Genomic DNA, 17775 nt, shown 5'->3' on the forward strand with positions numbered 1-17775 from the left:
ACAACGTTGAAAGGAGAAGGGAAGATCCGTTCTTTGTGTTCAGGAGGCTTTAAAAGACCATCTTGTGAAATTTAGGGGCAGTTTTAGAGCGAATGTTTTATTTGGAGGGCTCCATAGCTGCCACACGCGTGTATCCAGACATCCAACATTCATAAAGATTTCATTTGTTTGCTTTCAAGAGAAAACGGGTGGCTTGGTGGTATTTTTCTTTTTTTTTTTTTAAATGTGGCTCTCAAATCCTTTTGCTTTCAGCCAACGCCTAGGTGTGTTCGGAGGTAGTTCAGAAGAAGAACAAACTATAGGCTGGAGTTAACCTTGGCTTTGATGATAGTTGACTCACCTAAATTGCAAACTGTGTGGATTGTTGTTTTTCCCCCACTTCTCGTGCACAGCAGGAAGGTGTCCGTGCTCTACTCTGTCGGCTGCCTTTTGAATTTAGTTGAGGGAATAAGGCTTGCTTAGAAGGAGACGCTGGCATTAAAAACACTATTGTAGATGTTTTGGCTTTACTTTATTGCATTGCATTGCATTGTATTTTTTAAAAAAAATTAATTTATTTTTTAATTTTGATTTATATGCCGCCCTTCTCCGGAGACTCAGGGCGGCTTACAATGCGTTAAGCAATAGCCTTCATCCTTTTGTATATTTATACAAAGTCAGCTTATTGCCCCCACAAACTGGGTCCTCAATTGTATTGTATTGTATTGTATTGTATTGTATTGTATTGCATTGCATTGCATTGCATTGCATTGCATTGCATTGCATTGCATTGCATTGCATTGCATTGCATTGCATTGCATTGCATTGCATTGCATTGCAATTTATTTTATTTTATTTTATTGTATTGTATTTTATTTATTTTATTTTATTTTATTTTATTTTATTTTATTTTACTGTTTTATTTTATTTTATTATTTTATTTTATTTTATATTCTTAGTTTTAGTTTTAGTTTTATTTTTTAACTGGGAGGAGGCCGGCAGCCCTGACTTTGATATTCCTGGGGTTGCCTAGCGCAGGTTAAACATAATGTACGATCCACTGTGCCTTTCATTGCTTCCAATTAAACTTTGCTTGTTAGTTTAACCTCTTGGTAATCCCATCAAACAATGGATAGCAAAGACAACACTGCCCACAGTAGCTATGGATGAGTGGCCATTAATTTTAATTGCCTTGATATTAAAGATTAAGAACTAGGGAGACTGGAAGGGTGGAAACAATCTGATGTCGAGCAAATCTGCCTTCCCTAGGCTGCGGGGATATTAAATTTTTTTTACTGTGAATTAAACAAGCCTTTATTAGTGATGGCCATTGCTGGATTGGTCCGGAGGTGGGCATAAACGCCCCGATTTCTTATATATCCACAGACAATCTGCTTGACGTATAGAGATTCTGCAATTATGAAACTGTTAATAAAAGCCATAATTGGATTGTCCGTAGTAATTATTTGCCCGGCTTTCATTAATGCTTTATTGCTTCCTGACTGACAAGGTAATATTAAGTGCAATATATGTAATACTCCAGCGGGCCGTCTTGGGAATTCGGCGGGCCAAAGGATGCACCTTTGCTTATTGCCTTCGAAGCTCGGAGGGTTTTCATTAATTTCGGGGAGAGCTAAGGCCAGGATGATGGTAGCGAGGGTTTTCCTGCTTGCTTTTAAGATGATAAGGGGGCTCAGAGGCGGCCTTTGTTTCAGTTGGAGTAATTTGATGGCCTGGTCAAGAGAGCCAAACTCTTTCGGATCTACAGAGAGCCGAGGTGGCGCAGTGGTTAGAGTGCAGTACTGCAGGCGACTTCAGCTGACTGCTAGCTGCAGTTCGGCAGTTCGAATCTCACCAGGCTCAAGGCCGACTTGGCCTTCCCGCCTTCCGAGGTGGGTCAAATGAGGACCCAGATTGTTGGGGGGCATAGGCTGACTCTGTAAACCGGCCTGTAAAAGCACTATGAAGTGGTATATAAGTCTAAGGGCTATTGCAGGCTAACTCTGCCCACCGCCAGCAGTTTGATTCTGAGCGGCTCAAGGTTGACTCAGCCAGGCAAGTGAGGCCACCATGCAACATTTCATGCATTGATGCCAAATAAGGGTTGGTGGGCTGTGATGATTATTTTTCTTTTCCCCCCTTTTGTTTTTTTGCAAACACGCAGGTCTATCCGCAGGCCAGGTTGAGAGGTTGTTTTTACTCCCACCACCGAAAAGACAATTGCTGGTTGGAGGAGTTCTTTTTTTTTTGGTCCTTTTTATGCTCCCTCCTCAGGGGTGGGGTCTGCCCAGTTGCTGGGTGGGCGTGGCCACAGTGGGTGTGGCCTAGTTGGCCTCCTGCACCACAGCGGGGTGGGGGCGTTTTTGCTCTCCCCTGGCTCCGGAGGCTTTGTTCGGGCGAAAATGGCCTCCCCAGGCTCCGGAGGCCCTCTGGGCCTGTTTCTGGCCTTTCTGAACTTCCGATAGGCCTGTTTTTCACCTTCCCTGCATGCCCTGCACTTACCTGCATCCAAAACGGGCCGCATGGGGACTCCTGGGAGGGGCGTGGTGGGGTGGGCGGGGCTAGCCAGGAGTGGGATTTGGGGGTTCTCTGAACTGCATGATGTCAGCATTCTGATGCTGCCATAAAAAGGAGGAGACGAGGCTTGACTTTTCACCTACTTATTTTCTCTGTAGATAATATCCCCCAGGAGATGGGATGGGAGGGGGACATTCCTGTGGGCTGAGGTCAGAAGCTGGGAAGACTGACTTGGAAGATGGCCAATGAGAAGATGAGAATTGGGGAATGGAAAGGGAAGGTTTTGGGAGTCAGAGGGTTAGTATCGGCTATGACGAAGTCGGGGCCAGATCTGTCGTACTCAATAAATGGAATATTTCAGCAAAGATTAATTGTTTGGGAGTGCAATTTATTTGAGATGACATTGAAACCTGACACATAGAATCTTAGCTAGAGGTTTTCCCCGAACCCCTGCAAACCTCCAGAAGCCCACCCCCCCTGTCCCTCCTGCCTTCTCCCGTTGCCAGCGAAGGTCGCGTCTATTTGTTTCTGTGGTTTTTCTGGAGATGGGAGGAAGGCTGGCCCAACATTCAGAAAAATATGAAAAAGAAAGCAGCAGGCTGGGCATTAAATCCAGGCATGGTACATCAAGACATCTGGTCATCCAGCGGGAGTATATCCCTAGTTGGAGCCAGGATATACCAATCAGGTGCCCACAAATGTTGAGCAAATCATACTCAACCCAGTGTTCTCTTTCCTCTTCCTTTCCTTTCCTTTCCTTTCCTTTCCTTTCCTTTCCTTTCCTCCTTTCCTTTCCTTCCCCTTTCATCTGTCCTTTCCTTTCCTTTCCTTCCCCTTTCATCTGTCCTTTCCTTTCCTTTCTTTTCCTTTTTCCTTTCCTTTCCTTTCCTTTCCTTTCCTTTCCTTTCCTTTCCTTTCCTTTCCTCTCCTCCCTTCACCTCCCCTCCCCTTCCTCTTTCATCCTTCCCTTCCCCTTTCATCTGTTCTTTCCTTCCCCTTCTTCCTTCCTCCCTTCCCTCCTTCCCTTCTTTTTTTCCTTTCCCTTCCCTTCCTTTCCCTTCCCTTCCTTTCTCCTTTCCCTTCCCTTCCCTTCCCCTTTCATCTGTCCTTTTTTCCTTTCCTGCTTTCCTTTCCTTTCCTTTCCTTTCCTTTCCTTTCCTTTCCTTTCCTTTCCTTTCCTTTCCTTTCCTTTCCTCCTTTCCTTTCCTTCCCCTTTCATCTGTCCTTTCCTTTCCTTTCCTTCCCCTTTCATCTGTCCTTTCCTTTCCTTTCTTTTCCTTTTTCCTTTCCTTTCCTTTCCTTTCCTTTCCTCTCCCTCCCTTCACCTCCCCTCCCCTTCCTCTTTCATCCTTCCCTTCCCCTTTCATCTGTTCTTTTCCTTCCCCTTCTTCCTTCCTCCCTTCCCTCCTTCCCTTCTTTTTTCCTTTCCCTTCCCCTTCCTTTCCCTTCCCTTCCTTTCTCCTTTCCCTTCCCTTCCCTTCCCCTTTCATCTGTCCTTTTTCCTTTCCTGCTTTCCTTTCCTTTCCTTCCTTCCTTCCTTTCCTTTCCTTTCCTTTCCTTTCCTTTCCTTTCCTCCCCTCCCCTCCCCCTTCCTCTTTCATCCTTCCCTTCCCCTTTCATTTGTTCTTTCCTTCCTCTTCTTCCTTCCTTCCTTCCCTCCTTCCCTTTTTTCCTTTCCTTTCCCTTCCCTTCCCTTCCCTTCCCTCTTTTCCCCTTTCATCTCTTCTTCCCTTCCCCTCCTTCCTTCCTTCCTTCCTTCCCTCTCTCTTTTATTCTCACTCTCTCCTCCCCCCCCTTTCCCTCTCTCCCTCCCCCCTCCCCCCCCATCTCCCCTTCCAGGTATCCAACTGGTTTGGCAACAAGAGAATCAGGTAACAAGAAAAACATCGGGAAGTTTCAAGAGGAGGCCAACCTTTACGCTGCCAAAACAGCCGTGACGGCAGCTCACGCCGTAGCCGCTGCTGTGCAAAACAACCAGACCAGTTCGCCCACCACACCAAACTCTGGTAAGGTCCCCTGCCTTTCTTTTAAAAAACGGCATTTGGAGGAGGTGGGGGGAAAAAAAGGAAAAAAAGAAAAAAGACAGATCCGGAAGGCAAGGGAGGCTACCCTTCTCCCTAGGCCACCTAGAGTCAAGCCAGGGGTGTCCTCATCGATGGGAGCAACCGAGTGCTGAGGAATTGGTGAGGGGTTCACCCAACGGAGGTGTAAATCCTCCAATGGGACCTTCTTCAAAAATAGCCAGACCTGGAACTCTTGTCCTCTGCAGCCAGGATGATGCTGTCGTCCCTCTGTCTCGGGAGGGAACTCTCTTGGTAACAACCCCAGTAAAACCATCACCACGACAAAAAAAGTATTTCCCCCCACCCCTGGCCCACTTGCCGTCGTCTCCGGGAGTTTGAAGCCCAGAGAATGGGACTCTTCTCTGACCCAGCTCCCCAAAACCCTCTGAAATCAATCGATCGGTCCTTTATTAGGAGCGCCAGCAGCCCCGGCAAAAAGTTTCTCCCTCACAGCAGGCTAACACGTCTGTTCAGCCAGGAGATGACATCTATTCATCTCCGCCCCCTGCCTTTTATCCCCAGAGCTAGGGTGGGGCTTCGCTAGCAGCGGTGGCTTTTCCGTCCCGAGGACCGGCCCATAGATTTCCACTGCTCTCCTCTCCTCTGCTTCTGTGCATCTGTGCATCAGGCACTGGACCCAGCTGTTCCTCCTCCTCCTCATCAGCCACCTCCAGACCTGGGGGCTGTTGACTCTCCATCTGAGGGCTGATGGATGGCCCAGGCTCCTCTTCTCTCTCTCTCTCTCTCTCTCCCTCCCTCCCTCTCTCTCTCTTGTTCTCTTTCCCTGTTCTCTTTCTCTCTCTTTCTCTTTCTATCACTCTCTCTTTTTCTCACTCTTTCTTCCCTTCATCATTAATAACCATGTTAATGGACTTCAATCCCTCCCTCTTTCCCTCTCTCCTCTCTCACACACACACACACTGTCTCTCTGTCTCTCTCTGTGTCTCTCTCTTTCTGTCTGTCTTCTGTCTCTGTCTCTGTCCCCCCCTTTCTCTTTCTCTTTCTCTTTCTCTTTCTCTTTCTCTTTCCTCTTTCTCTTTCTCTTTCTCTTTCTCTTTCTCTTTCTCTTTCTCTTTCTCTTTCTCTGTCCCTCTCTGTCTCTGTCTCTCTTTCTCTGTGTCTCTGTGTCTCTCTGTCTGTCTGTCTCTGTCTGTCTCTCTGTCTGTCTGTCTCTTGTCTGTCTCTGTCTGTCTCTCTTTCTCTCTGTCTCTGTCTCTGTCTCTCTCTCTCTCTCTCTCTCTCTGCCAGCTCTATTCCTTCTTGCCCCTTGGAGCTCTCAGGTTGCCTTGATGCTGACCCTGACTCCCACTCCTCTTCCTCTTCCTCCTCCTCCTCCTCCTCTGATTCCAGGGCCGGCCACAACAGGGACATCTGCTTCTCCCTTTTCCATGCCAACTTGGAGCTCCCCAATGGCCCTCCATAGCTTGAGCAGGTCCTGGTTCTTCAACCCAACCAGTTTTTTTTTTTTTTTAGCTTCCTCCCTTGGCCCCTCTCCTCTTCCTCCGCATTCCCAGCCCCCTCACCCCCATGCCTTTCAGAAATCTCAGGGAGGGGGTCTGCACGCCCGTGTTCTTTGCTGCCCTCTCGTTGATTCAGCTCCGCTAACTCTTTCGTTTTCCAGGTACTTCCGGTTCTTTTAACCTTCCTAATTCTGGGGACATGTTCATGAACATACAGAATCTGAATGGGGAGACTTACCAGGGGTCTCAAGTTGGAGCCAATGTGCAATCACAGGTAGGAGACAACAAAAAATGAAAAAAAAAATGAAAAAAAAAAAACGAAAAAAAAATTCCGACACCCCCGCTAAATTAGGGCGTAGGTGGTAGGGTCTGGTTTGGGCTTGATTAAAAAAAAAAAAAAATGAAACAAAAGCAAATATAGGGGGAAGAGAACCAAGGAACAATCCAACCGCAAATTTCACCTTCCAACCTCGGGGGTTATGGAGGAAAAAAAAATAAATCCAACCGGTTCACGCCTCCACGCACAATTCGGCACGCTTCTGGTCTTCGGCATACGGCCAAAGCCGACATTTGATCTTTCGGAGCACCGGATTTTTGTCCCAGTGGAAAAGCTGGATGCCTTCCCCCCGTTCTTCCCCCGCCTCCCATTTGAAAGTTTTACAAACTTTGTGAATGCAGTTCGGCTCTGGCTTGGCCTGGTGGCCTCGGGTTGGGCGCGCGGTTTGTCTGGGTGTCGATCTGAAAGCTGTTGTTGATTTGGTTTTGGTGTGGCTTTGCCCTCTGCTGCTGTTGTGTTGGTGTGTGGTTTTTGTTCTGGCGAAGCAGAGCAGTTTTCCCTTTAAATCATCTTCTTCCTCCTCCTCTTCTTCTTCTTCTTCTTCTTCTTCTTCTTCTTCTTCTTCTTCTCCTTCTCCTCCTTCTCCTTCTCCTTCTCCTCCTTCTCCTCCTTCTCCTCTATCATCATAGTCTTCTTCTTCTTCTCCTTCTCCTCCTCCTCCTCTATCATCATTTTCTTCTTCTCCTCTTTCTCCTTCTCCTTCTCCTTCCCCTTCCCCTTCTCCTTCTCCTTTTCCTTTTCCTTTTCCTTCTCCTCTTTCTCCTTCTCCTTCTCCTCATCCTCCTCTATCATCATAGTCATCATCTCCTTCTCCTTCTCCTCCTTCTCTTCATCCTCCTCTATCATCATAGTCTTCTTCTCCTTCCCCTTCCCCTTCTCCTTCTCCTTTTCCTTTTCCTTCTCCTTCCCCTTCTCCTTCTCCTCATCCTCCTCTATCATCATAGTCATCATCTCCTTCTCCTTCTCCTTCTCCTTCTCCTCCTTCTCTTGATCCTCCTCTATCATCATCATCATCATCCTCTTCTTCTTCTTCTTCTTCTTCTTCTTCTTCTTCTTCTTCTTCTTCTTCTTCTTCTTCTTCTTCTTCTTCTTCTTCTTCTTCTTCTCCTTCTCCTCCTTCTCCTCCTTCTCCTTCTCCTCCTCCTCCTCCTCCTCCTCCTCCTCCTCCTCCTCCTCCTCCTCCTCCTCCTCCTCCTCTATTTGCTCCTATCTCCTCCTCCTCCTCCTTCTCCTCTACTATTTGCAACATCTCCTTCTCTCCTCCTCCTCCCTGTCCTTTTCGACTTACACTCACCCGGGCTGTGGATGTGTCAAAACGACACGCTGCGCAAAACTCAGTCTTATCAACAACTTGGCTAGCCAATGCTGGAGTGGTTTGTTAAGTAAAAAACCAAAAAGGGGCAAGTGAAGATTCTAGTCCTGTGGGCATCCGTCGTTCTTTCTCCAGGAACAGTTTGCGAGAAAGACACAACTCTTCCCCTTTCCGTTCTCCATCTCAAAAATAGCTCTGCATTGTTAAGAAAGTTCATTTGTGGGCAAGCCAACACATTCTCCTTCCTTGTGTTTTCTGCTGCAGGTGGATACCCTGCGTCATGTTATCAATCAGACGGGAGGATACAGTGACGGTTTGGGAGGAAATTCACTGTACAGTCCACATAATTTAAATGTGAGTTCCGTCGGTGGGACGGCATCCTTTGGGCCAGAGGTGGGTTGAGTCACCACATGCTCACTTCCTTCTGGCCAGGGAGGCGGTGGCTCTGAAGATCTGGCACCAAAACAGCGAGATTATTGGACTTTCTCAATATACATTGTTTATGAATGTTGGGTTGAAATCAAATTTGGGGGAGGGGGGAGGGAGAAGAAGCAGCTTGATTGTAAAAAAAAGATGTGGAGACTCTAGAAAGAATGCAGAGAAGAGCAACCAAGACGGTTAAGGGACTGGAGGCTAAAACATACGAAGAACGGTTGCAGGAACTGGGTATGTCTAGTTTGATGAAAAGATGGACTATGGGAGACATGATAGCAGTCTTCCGATATCTCAGGGGTTGCCCCAAAGAAGAGGGAGTCAAGCTATTCTCCAAAGCACCTGAAGGCAGGACAAGAAGCAACGGATGGAAACTAATCAAGGAGAGAAGCAACTTAGAACTAAGGAGAAATTCCCTGACAGTGAGAACAATTAACCAGTGGAACGACTTGCCTCCAGAAGTTGTGAGTGCTCCATCACTGGAGGCTTTTAAGAAGAGATTGGACAACCATTTATTCTGAAATGGTTTACGGTCTTATGCTCAAGCCAGGGGGTGGACTAGAAGACCTCCAAGGTCCCTTCCAACTCCGTCATTCCGGATGTCACAGAAGCTCGGAAGTCTCTTGGACCAAAGTTCATGCAGGATCTCCGCACTCACTCCGGCCTCCTTTGTCCAGAGACAAATTCTCCCTTCCTTCTCCTTCACTTTGCGTCTTTCGATCCACGGACAGGGGGGGGGGGGAGGGAAACAGCTCTGCATTTTTGCTGGGACATTAACATAAGCAGGGGATTTTTCTCTCTCCTTCAAACAAAGTGTCTCTCTCTCTCTTTTTTTTTTTTCCCCCCTTCCCATCAAACTGAACCAGAAAGGTTAGGGGGGAAGGGAAAATAATAATAATAAAAAGATGAGAAATTTCGGAGCTAATCCGTTCCTTCTCTTTTGATCTGGTATTTAAACCCCTCCGAGTTTAATTTTAATTTTAAATACCATGTTTCCCCAAAAATAAGACCCTGTCTTATATTTTCTTGAACCCTGAAATAAGTGCTTGGCCTTATTGCCATGTGTTCAAAAGACCGATTGGGCTTATTATCAGGGGATGTCTTATTTTGGGGAAAACAGGATAGATAGATAGATAGATAGATAGATAGATAGATAGATAGATAGATAGATAGATAGATAGATAGATAAATAAGTAGGCAGGTAGGTAGGTAGGTAGGTAGGTAGATAGATAGATAGATAGATAGATAGATAGATAGATAGATAGATAGATAGATGATAGATAGATAGATAACGATATAGATAGAAGATAGAAGATAGAGACAGTAGATAGATATGATAGATACCGTGTTTCCTCAAAAATAAGATCCTGTCTTATATATTTTTGAACCCTGAAATAAGTGCTTGGCCTTATTGCCATTGCCGACTGGGCTTATTATCAGGGGATGTCTTATTTTGGGGGAAACAGGGTAGCTGGTCCAAAACGAGCATCTTCTGGCAGGGAAAATGGAGGCCTCAACCTAGAGATGGAGAAGGACATGACTGGTGACCTCGAGAGCCCTTGTGTAGGAAAGCAATCCGAAGGACGGGAAACTAAAGAATAAAGTTTGGTGGTTGCATCTTGCCTTAGAAAGCTCCCGGGAGAAATTTCTCTGGCCTGGTTTTTCTGCAGCTGAGGTCAGCTCGTCCTTCTTCGCTGTTGCCGGTAATGAATCCGTCCTTGTCTCCCCATTTTGGGGGTGGGGGGGGGAGGAAAGCTGTCACTTTGGGGGTAGAAAGGTTATCTGTCCTTGTTATTGATAAGCAAAAGGAGACGAAGCTGAGTGGCGGGTTGGAGGAGCTACCGTCAGGACGGGTCCATTAAAGGCTTTGTGTTTTTAAACACACACAAACACACAAGAGGCATTAATATCTCTCTCTCTCACACACACACACAAATGTCCTTTTCCAGTTAAAAAAATAAATGATGGTAGCATCGGAAACTACCGGACATCATTTTCCTTTATGGAAGGACCAGCTACAGGCTGAATTTTGATTCTTTGCAGAATCAGATTCTTTGTCTATGGAGAATCTCTAAGGGACGCGGTGGCTCAGCGGCTAAGACACCGAGCTTGTCGACCGAAAGGTCGGCGGTTCAGTGGTTCGAATCCCTAGCGCCGCATGACGGGGGTGAGCTCCCGTGACTTGTCCCAGCTTCTGCCAACCTAGCAGTTCGAAAGCAGGTAAAAAAAATGCAGGTAGAAAAACAGGGACCACCTTTGGTGCAAAGGGAACAGCGTTCTGTGCACTTTTGGCATTGAGTCATGCCGGCCACATGACCACGGAGACGTCTGGTTCTTCGGCTTTGAAACGGAGATGAGCAGTGCCCCCTAGAGTCGGGAACGAGGGGAACCTTTACCTTCACCTATGGAGATTCTCAGTCATCCAGATCATGGTTGTCCTCAGCTTTTCCAAGAGCCTAGGGCTTTCTAACTAACCAGAAACTCCAGTTGCCTCATGAAAAGGCACTTCTGTGTGGATTGTTTACCGATTGCGATTTCCTTGCTGCCTGATTCTAAAAATTCTAGGCGACGTTTGTCCCGGGGTGAAATTCACTTACTTTCCCTACCGGTTCGCAAATATGCGGACAGGCGCGGGGGGGGGGCCATTCGCAAAGCCTTCTTACGCATGCGCAGAGGTGGAAAATCGTCACGTCAAGGGACGTGATGACGTCCGCGTGGGTGGGCGGAGCCTCCCGCAGCCGCCGCTACCAGTTCGGATAGAACCAGCTGAATTTCATCCCTGGTTTGTCCCTTAAAATAGGCATAAAAACACCGTCAGGGACCGCCGTGAAACTCAGCATTGAAGCCGATAGCTCTCTGCGTGTTGTCGCCAAATACGGACCACTCCCCTCCTTCAAGCCAAGCCACGCCAACGGGGAAGCCAGATTCACTTAACAATCATGTGACTCACTTAACACCTGCAGGGATTCACTTAACAACGGTGGCAAGAAAGGTCTTAAAACGGGGCAAAACTCACTTAACAACTGTCTCGCTTAGCAATAGACGTTTTGGACTTAACTGGGGGTCATAAATCGAGGACTACCGGTATAAGCCGTGTTACCGTTCTGGATGTTACTAAAGTTATTTACTATGCTTAGAATTATTCCATTTGATTACGGAAATATAGGAGGAGGAGGAGGATACAACTTTGAGGTATAAAGCCCAAGAGACGCTTATTCTACCGATTCTGTATCTTGTGGTACAGGTAGTTCTCAACTTACGACTATAATTGAAACTGGAATTATGGCTGTAAGTCATGCTGGTCCATCCGGAGAATGTTTTGTAGTTTAGGGTTGAAATGAGGGATCCTTGGGGCTCTCTGAGCACGATTGACGTTTCATTACCTAACTAGCTAACATCATCAGTGCTAAAAGGAAGGGATTGTGGAAGCGGAGGAGGAGGAGGAGAAGCGTGAGGTCCCTGATGCTCTCTGAGCTTGCTTGTTTTCTTGCAGACATTTCATGACCCAACTATCTAACATCATCAGTGCTAAAAAGAAGTGGGGTTTATGGAGCGAAGGAGGAGGAAGAGGTGGTGGAGGAGAGGAGAAGGAGGGGGAAGAGGAGGAAAAACTGCGAGGTCCTTAACGCTCTCTGAGCTTGCTTGCTTTCTTGCAGACGTTCCATGACCCAACTAGCTAACATCATCAGTGACAGGGTAGCGTGCGAAAATAAGAGTTCCAAAGAGCCAGGACGGAGTAGCATCTCCAGCAGAATTCTGCATCTGAGCAGTATTCGGAAATATTTTCCCCCTTCCCTCCTCTTCCTCCTTTCCAGCTTCTCACTCGCCGGCGGAGCAAATATCAATGATTTTCAAAGGGATTGAAAACATTCGCTGGAGAGGGAGGTTGGGGAAAATCCCATTAAACGCTCAAATCTTTTTTTTTTCCTCCCCTCTCCTCCTTCTCCTCCCCCTTCCCCACCCTCCCTCCCCACCACTGGAAATGTCATATCTTTCTTTTTGGGGGTTGAGTTTTATGGGGTTATTTTTTTTAAATAAATAACACATAATCACCCACAACAAACCATATAAAAAACCGTTTAGTTGCCGTTTCTCTCTCTCTCTCTTTCTCTCTCTCTCTCTCTTTGCATTTAAGTGTTTTGAAATGCTTCAGAGAATTTGCGATATCCTTATCAGCGTGATAAAATATGAAAGCGGTTGATAGCTAGCAGCGTTTTTGGGGGTTGTTGTATTTTTATTTTTATTTTATTTTTTTGGCGGGGATGTGAATTTCCATCTTGGCTGATGAGGTCTGATAAGGCACCGCTGTATTATACACTCCATAATCTCCAGCCACCAGTGTAAGGATTAATTTATTTGGGGCAGGGAGGGAAGGAGGGAAGGAAGGAAGGAAGGAAAGGAGAGGAGGCTGAAGAAACCCTAGCTGACAGAGCTCTCTCTCTCCCAGCTGCCAAGCCGAGTAAAAATATTGTACCTTCGTGTTTATAAATTTGGATAAAGAGGGTACGATGTTGACTTCAGATGGAATATCTTTAGACGTGAATCTCTAGGCTCAATAGATATATATATATTTTCCACCCTCAGCTCTTCGCTACCAGAGAGGAATTTAAAAAAGAAAAAGAACATCTGAATTGATTGGAAAGAGAGAGAGAGAAAAAAAACACACCCCGCGCTGATTTATTTTAAACTTTTGCCAGTCGAAAGACACGTTAAGATTCCAGTTGCTCTTTCGTTCATCCCAAATGCATCAGTTTGTTTCCTGAAATGCTCATTTTACCTTCCCTGTCTGGCTTTTTCAGCCCCACCATCCTTGTACAATCACGGTTTATTTTATTATTTACTTATTAAACAAATTTATACTCTGGAGCCGTGCAACTCTCACATAGGTGACTCCGGCTGGCTTACAACGTGTAAAAATGTTTTAAAAATCCATCATAAAATAAAACTGTTCAAAATGGGGGGGGGAACCTACCCCAACACCCTCCCACCCCCCCACCTACCCCGTGGCAGCAACAGTACAATGAAATTATAACCACTTGACTGATTCCTATTTCCATTTGCGGTCCTTAGGCCTGCTGACAAAGCCATGTTTTTAGGGCTTCCTGAAATTAAATTTAAATTTAGGATTTAATTTCCTGTGGGTCGCAGCTCTCTTTGCCTCTGCTTCGTGGCTCGGAAAGGAGAGCCCATAAAAAACCAAGTTTCTGGAGGGCTGGATGGAGAGCTCACAGCCCAGGGGGGTTAACATCTCCATAGAATGGATGGAAGGAAGGAGAAAAGAGAGGGAGAGGACAAAAGGAGAGAGAGAGAAAAGAAAGGGAGAGGGAAAGGGAGAGGCAGAAAGGAGAAAGGAAAAGAAAAAAAGAGAGGGAGAGGAAGAAAGGAGAAAGAAAAGAAAGTGGGAGGGTGGGAAAGGAGAGGAAATGGAGAGGAAGAAAGAAAAAAAGAAAAGAAGGAGGGAGGGAGGGAGGGAAAGGAAAGGAAAGGGAGAGGAAGAAAGGAGAAAGAAAAAGAAAGTGGGAGGGAGGGAGGGAAAGGAAATGAAATGGAGAGGAAGAAAGAAAAAAAGAAAAGAGGGAGGGAGGGAAAGGAAAGGAAAGGGCGAGTTAGAAAGAAAAAAGAAAAGAAAGAGGAAGAGGGAGGAAGGGAAAGGAAAGGGAGAGGAAGAAAGGAGAAAGGAAAAGAAAAGAAAAAGAGCAAAAGGAAAGAGACAAGCAGGGCAGGGGAGGTGGCATGGATCAGATTGGGGGGGGTGGGAAGTGGGGGAGAGACAGACCGCCTGGAACAATCTTGAAGGACAGGAGAGAAAACTTGACCACTCATCTTCCTTTTACAAAATCCATTTGCGAGGTCAAGAATTGGCAGTTATTCTGATAAGCCTTTTCCTTCCTTCCTTCCTTCCTTCCTTCCTTCCTTCCTTCCTTCCTTCCTTCCTTCCTTCCTTCCTTCCTTCCTTCCTTCCCTCCCTCCCTCCCTCCCTCCCTTCTTCCTTCCCTTCCCTTCCCTTCCCATTTTCTTCCCCCTCTCTCCTGCAAGAAAACCACCAAGCTCAGAGCTTCTGTATATAAACAGAAAGTCCCATTCTCTTCCAGCACTGATGATGTTACATAATTGGGTCATGAAACGTCTGCAAGAAAACAACCCCCGCTCAGAGAGCACCGAGGACCCCACAAACTTTGTTTTATTCCTAAGGAGAAGAACATTTTGGTGAAACGCTCCAAGAAGATTGGATTCCTTTTGACTCCACGGATTCATTGTCCTCAACTGTCAGGAAATTCCTCCTTCGTTTTAGGTTGATCCTCTCCTTGATCAGTTTCCATCCGTTGAGAATAGGTTGAGCCCCTTTGTGGCAGCCCCTCAGATATTGGAAGATGCTTTCATGTCATCCCTGGTCCTTCTTTTCCTTAAACTAGCTATACCCCAGTTCCTTGTGAATTGCCAAGGATTCCCCAAGTGATGCTACATCCGTTCTCCTGACTCCCTTTTCTTTCTTCCTTTCTTCCTTTCTCCAGGCAAATGGAGGCTGGCAGGACGCGACCACTCCATCTTCTGTGACTTCTCCAACAGAAGGGCCGGGAAGCGTGCACTCCGATACCTCTAACTAATCTCCCAACAAGTCTTTCCTCTCTCCACCCCACTACTTCCTCTTCCCCTCTTTGCCCCGCAATGCGCTGAGATGCCTTCTCCGTTCGTCCATCATCCCAGAAGGGAAAGACAAGAAAAAAAGAGGAAAAAAAAAAAACCACCCCAAAAGAATTTTTTTCTCAGCCCATCACGGAGAACCCTATTTTTTTTCCTGCACCGCCTTGTCGGACAGCAAAATTTGGGCTCCCTTTTTTTTCACACACCCCACCCTCTCCGGAAGGTGTGATTTTAAACCTTTGTACTTCAAACTCGCCGAGAGGCGCGCCCTCACTCCATATTAAGGAAAACAAAAAATAAAATAAAAATAAACCACCAAGCACTTTATCCAGCTGAGGGGCCAAGATGGCGCATGGTTTTGTTGCCCTGTTCTCCAGCGGATTCTTAAAAAGATGGCCGCCTTCTGGTTATTGGCTTCTTGGCTTGAAGAGGTCATCGGAAGACTTTATCCTTAAGAATAAACTCAAGTTTTATCCGCACCAGACTGAGCTGGTGACGGGTGAGTGGCTGGGTGGGGAGAAAAGCTGGGAGACTTTCACCCTCCACCCAATTTCCACTGCCATTGGAAGGGAGTTGGCCAACCTTTAGTTGTGCCCGGTTTTTCAGAGCGGGACGAAACTGTTTTTTTTTTTTTCTCAACGCTTCCTTGCTTTTCTGCTGATATTTGTCGGGGCTCCCTCTTTTCCACCGAGGGTTGTTTTCTTCCTTTTGAACCTTCGCAACCGATGATAGCACAGTCCTCTTCTCCTCCTGGTGCGTCGTCCGGCACAGACAATCCGTGCGAGGTGGAGACACTGGCTTTTGACATTTGCAAATATATATATATATCTACATCTATACATATATATATATATATATAAAAACCCGGTTGCCAAGTCCACGTTGAATTGCATCCGCCGAGGTTTTGGCCACCGCTCCTTCACGTTGGCCGATTGGGGGGCACTGTTCTCCGGAGTGTTGTACATAGTGTAGCTAAAAAGAATATTTATACATCTCACCAATCAAAACACAGCTTTATTACCTCATGCGAACTCATGCGAACCAATAGAATCATTCTTTAGCTTAGAGTGCTCACTACTACCTCTAAACCAGCCTTCCTTCAACCTGGGATTCTCACGATGTCGTAGACCAATCAGCCGTCACCATCACTGGTCAGCCATGTCAACCATCTTCTGGGGCTGATGGGAATTGTAGTCCAACACACCCAGAGGGTGCTGGGTTGAGGAAGCCTGCTCTAAACAATACTCACGCTGTACTTTCTTTTTTTTCTTCCCCCCTTCCTCTTTAATCTGTTCCCTCCTTTATTTTTCGACCGTTTATTTTTTACCATCTTGTAACCAACTCTTTTCAAATTCTTTCCTCCATGTAACTGTACATTGTAATCTTTTAAATAATAAGGAAAAAGAAAACGTTTTTTTTTAAAAAAAAAAAAGAAAAAAAGGAAAAAAGGAAAAAAAAAAACAATTCCAGGTTGCGTTGATGACTTTTGAAAAAAGAAAAAAAAAAGAACCTGATTCTATATATAAATATAAATATATATATACATATATATATATATATATATATTAAAAAAAAAAAAAAACCACCCGGACACCCTTTGAAGCTTTGAAATAGAAATTTTGAGTTTCGACGCTAAGCAGTCAAACTGTTTGTAAATACGGAGAAACATTTTGAATGTTCTTTCATCCTGTTACGATCTTAATTCACGCGAAAGAAGAAGAAGAAGAAAGAAGAAGAAAAAAAACAAAAAAAACTGAAGCCGATAATGGATTGTAAAGGAGATCGCGTTCTTGATATTCAATATATTTCACCCTGTATAATTAGGGAAAGGGGTGGGTGGGTGCCGTTTAATTTTTCTTTCTTTCTTTCTTTTTTCTTTCCTTCTTTCTTAATTTTTCCCCCCTCTTTTATATAGTATGTGATTCTGAACCTGATTGGCTGAATTGCAAAAAAACAAAAAAACAAAAAAAAGTGGCAGTGATTCTAATTGTATTAAGCCGTTTGGTGTTACTTTCTAACTGGATTACACCCTGAACTGAAGTCTTCCCTTGTGATAGTTCTATGTAGTCTGGAACCATGAATAAAACTTTTTCCTTTCATGAGATCAAACGTGGATGGGATTTCTTCTCCCCTTATGAAAGAGTTGGCTATCCATCAAGGTCAGGCTGGAGAAACGGAGGCCGGCCAGGAAATTCTGCCAAAGAAGAAATGCCAAGGCCCTAGCTAGCCCCCGCCATCCCTGACAGTAAACCATGTTGGCTAAAGTAGATGGGCTTTGGAGTCTCCCAAAGTTCAGGAAGAGTCCTGGCTAGCTCCCATTATCCTGACAATAAGCCACGTTGGCTAAAGTAGATGGGCTTTGGAGTCTTCCAAAGTTCAGGAAGACCCTGGCTAACTCCCATCATCCTGACAAGCCATGTTGGCTAAGGTAGATGGGCTTTGGAGTCTTCCAAAGTTCATAACTCTTCTAGCTTGCTCCCATCATCAATGACAATAAGCCACATTGGCTAAAGTAGATGGGCTTTGGAGTCTTCCAAAGTTCATGAGGGCCCTAGCTATCTCCCACCATCCCTGACAGTAAATCATGTTGGCTAAAGTAGATGGGCTTTGGAGTCTCCCAAAGTTCATAACTCTTTTAGCTAACTCCCATCATCCCTGACAATAAGCCACGTTGGCTAAAGTAGATTGGTTATGGAGCCTTCCAAAGTTCAAGAAGACCCTGGCTAACTCCCATCATCCTGACAATAAGCCACGTTGGCTAAAGTAGATGGGCTATGGAGTCTTCCAAAGTTCATAACTCTTTCTAGCTAGCCCCCATCATCCCTGACAATAAACCACGTTGGCTAAAGTAGATGGGTTTCAAGTATAGGTTGCTGATTGTAAGTACGCTTCAAAAACTCTTTCCTGAAGAACCTGTGAATTGCTATTAAACCTTGGTTGCTGCTGCTCTTTGATGGGGATGGAGGTGGTAGTGATGATGGTGGGTGTCTAATCCAGCATGTATTTTGGGTTGTTTATCCTCCTTTCAATTTC

At 45.6% G+C, this 17775-nt stretch overlaps 1 protein-coding gene across 1 annotated transcript in view; it reads left to right on the forward strand.

The window, feature by feature from the left end:
- PBX3 (PBX homeobox 3) overlaps positions 1-15170 on the forward strand; it is a 113101-nt gene extending 97931 nt beyond the window's left edge. Inside the window, 5 exon segments of the mRNA XM_070955545.1 lie at positions 4336-4368; positions 4370-4502; positions 6181-6293; positions 7933-8022; positions 14613-15170. Coding sequence (XP_070811646.1) covers positions 4336-4368; positions 4370-4502; positions 6181-6293; positions 7933-8022; positions 14613-14705 — 462 coding nt within the window. The 3' untranslated portion in view covers positions 14706-15170.
- The last annotated feature ends 2605 nt before the right edge of the window (positions 15171-17775 follow it).

Source organism: Pituophis catenifer, unplaced genomic scaffold (assembly GCF_029215685.1).
Source record: "Pituophis catenifer annectens isolate HBS135680 unplaced genomic scaffold, rPitCat1.0.hap2 SCAF_17, whole genome shotgun sequence".
NCBI lineage: Eukaryota > Metazoa > Chordata > Lepidosauria > Squamata > Colubridae > Pituophis > Pituophis catenifer.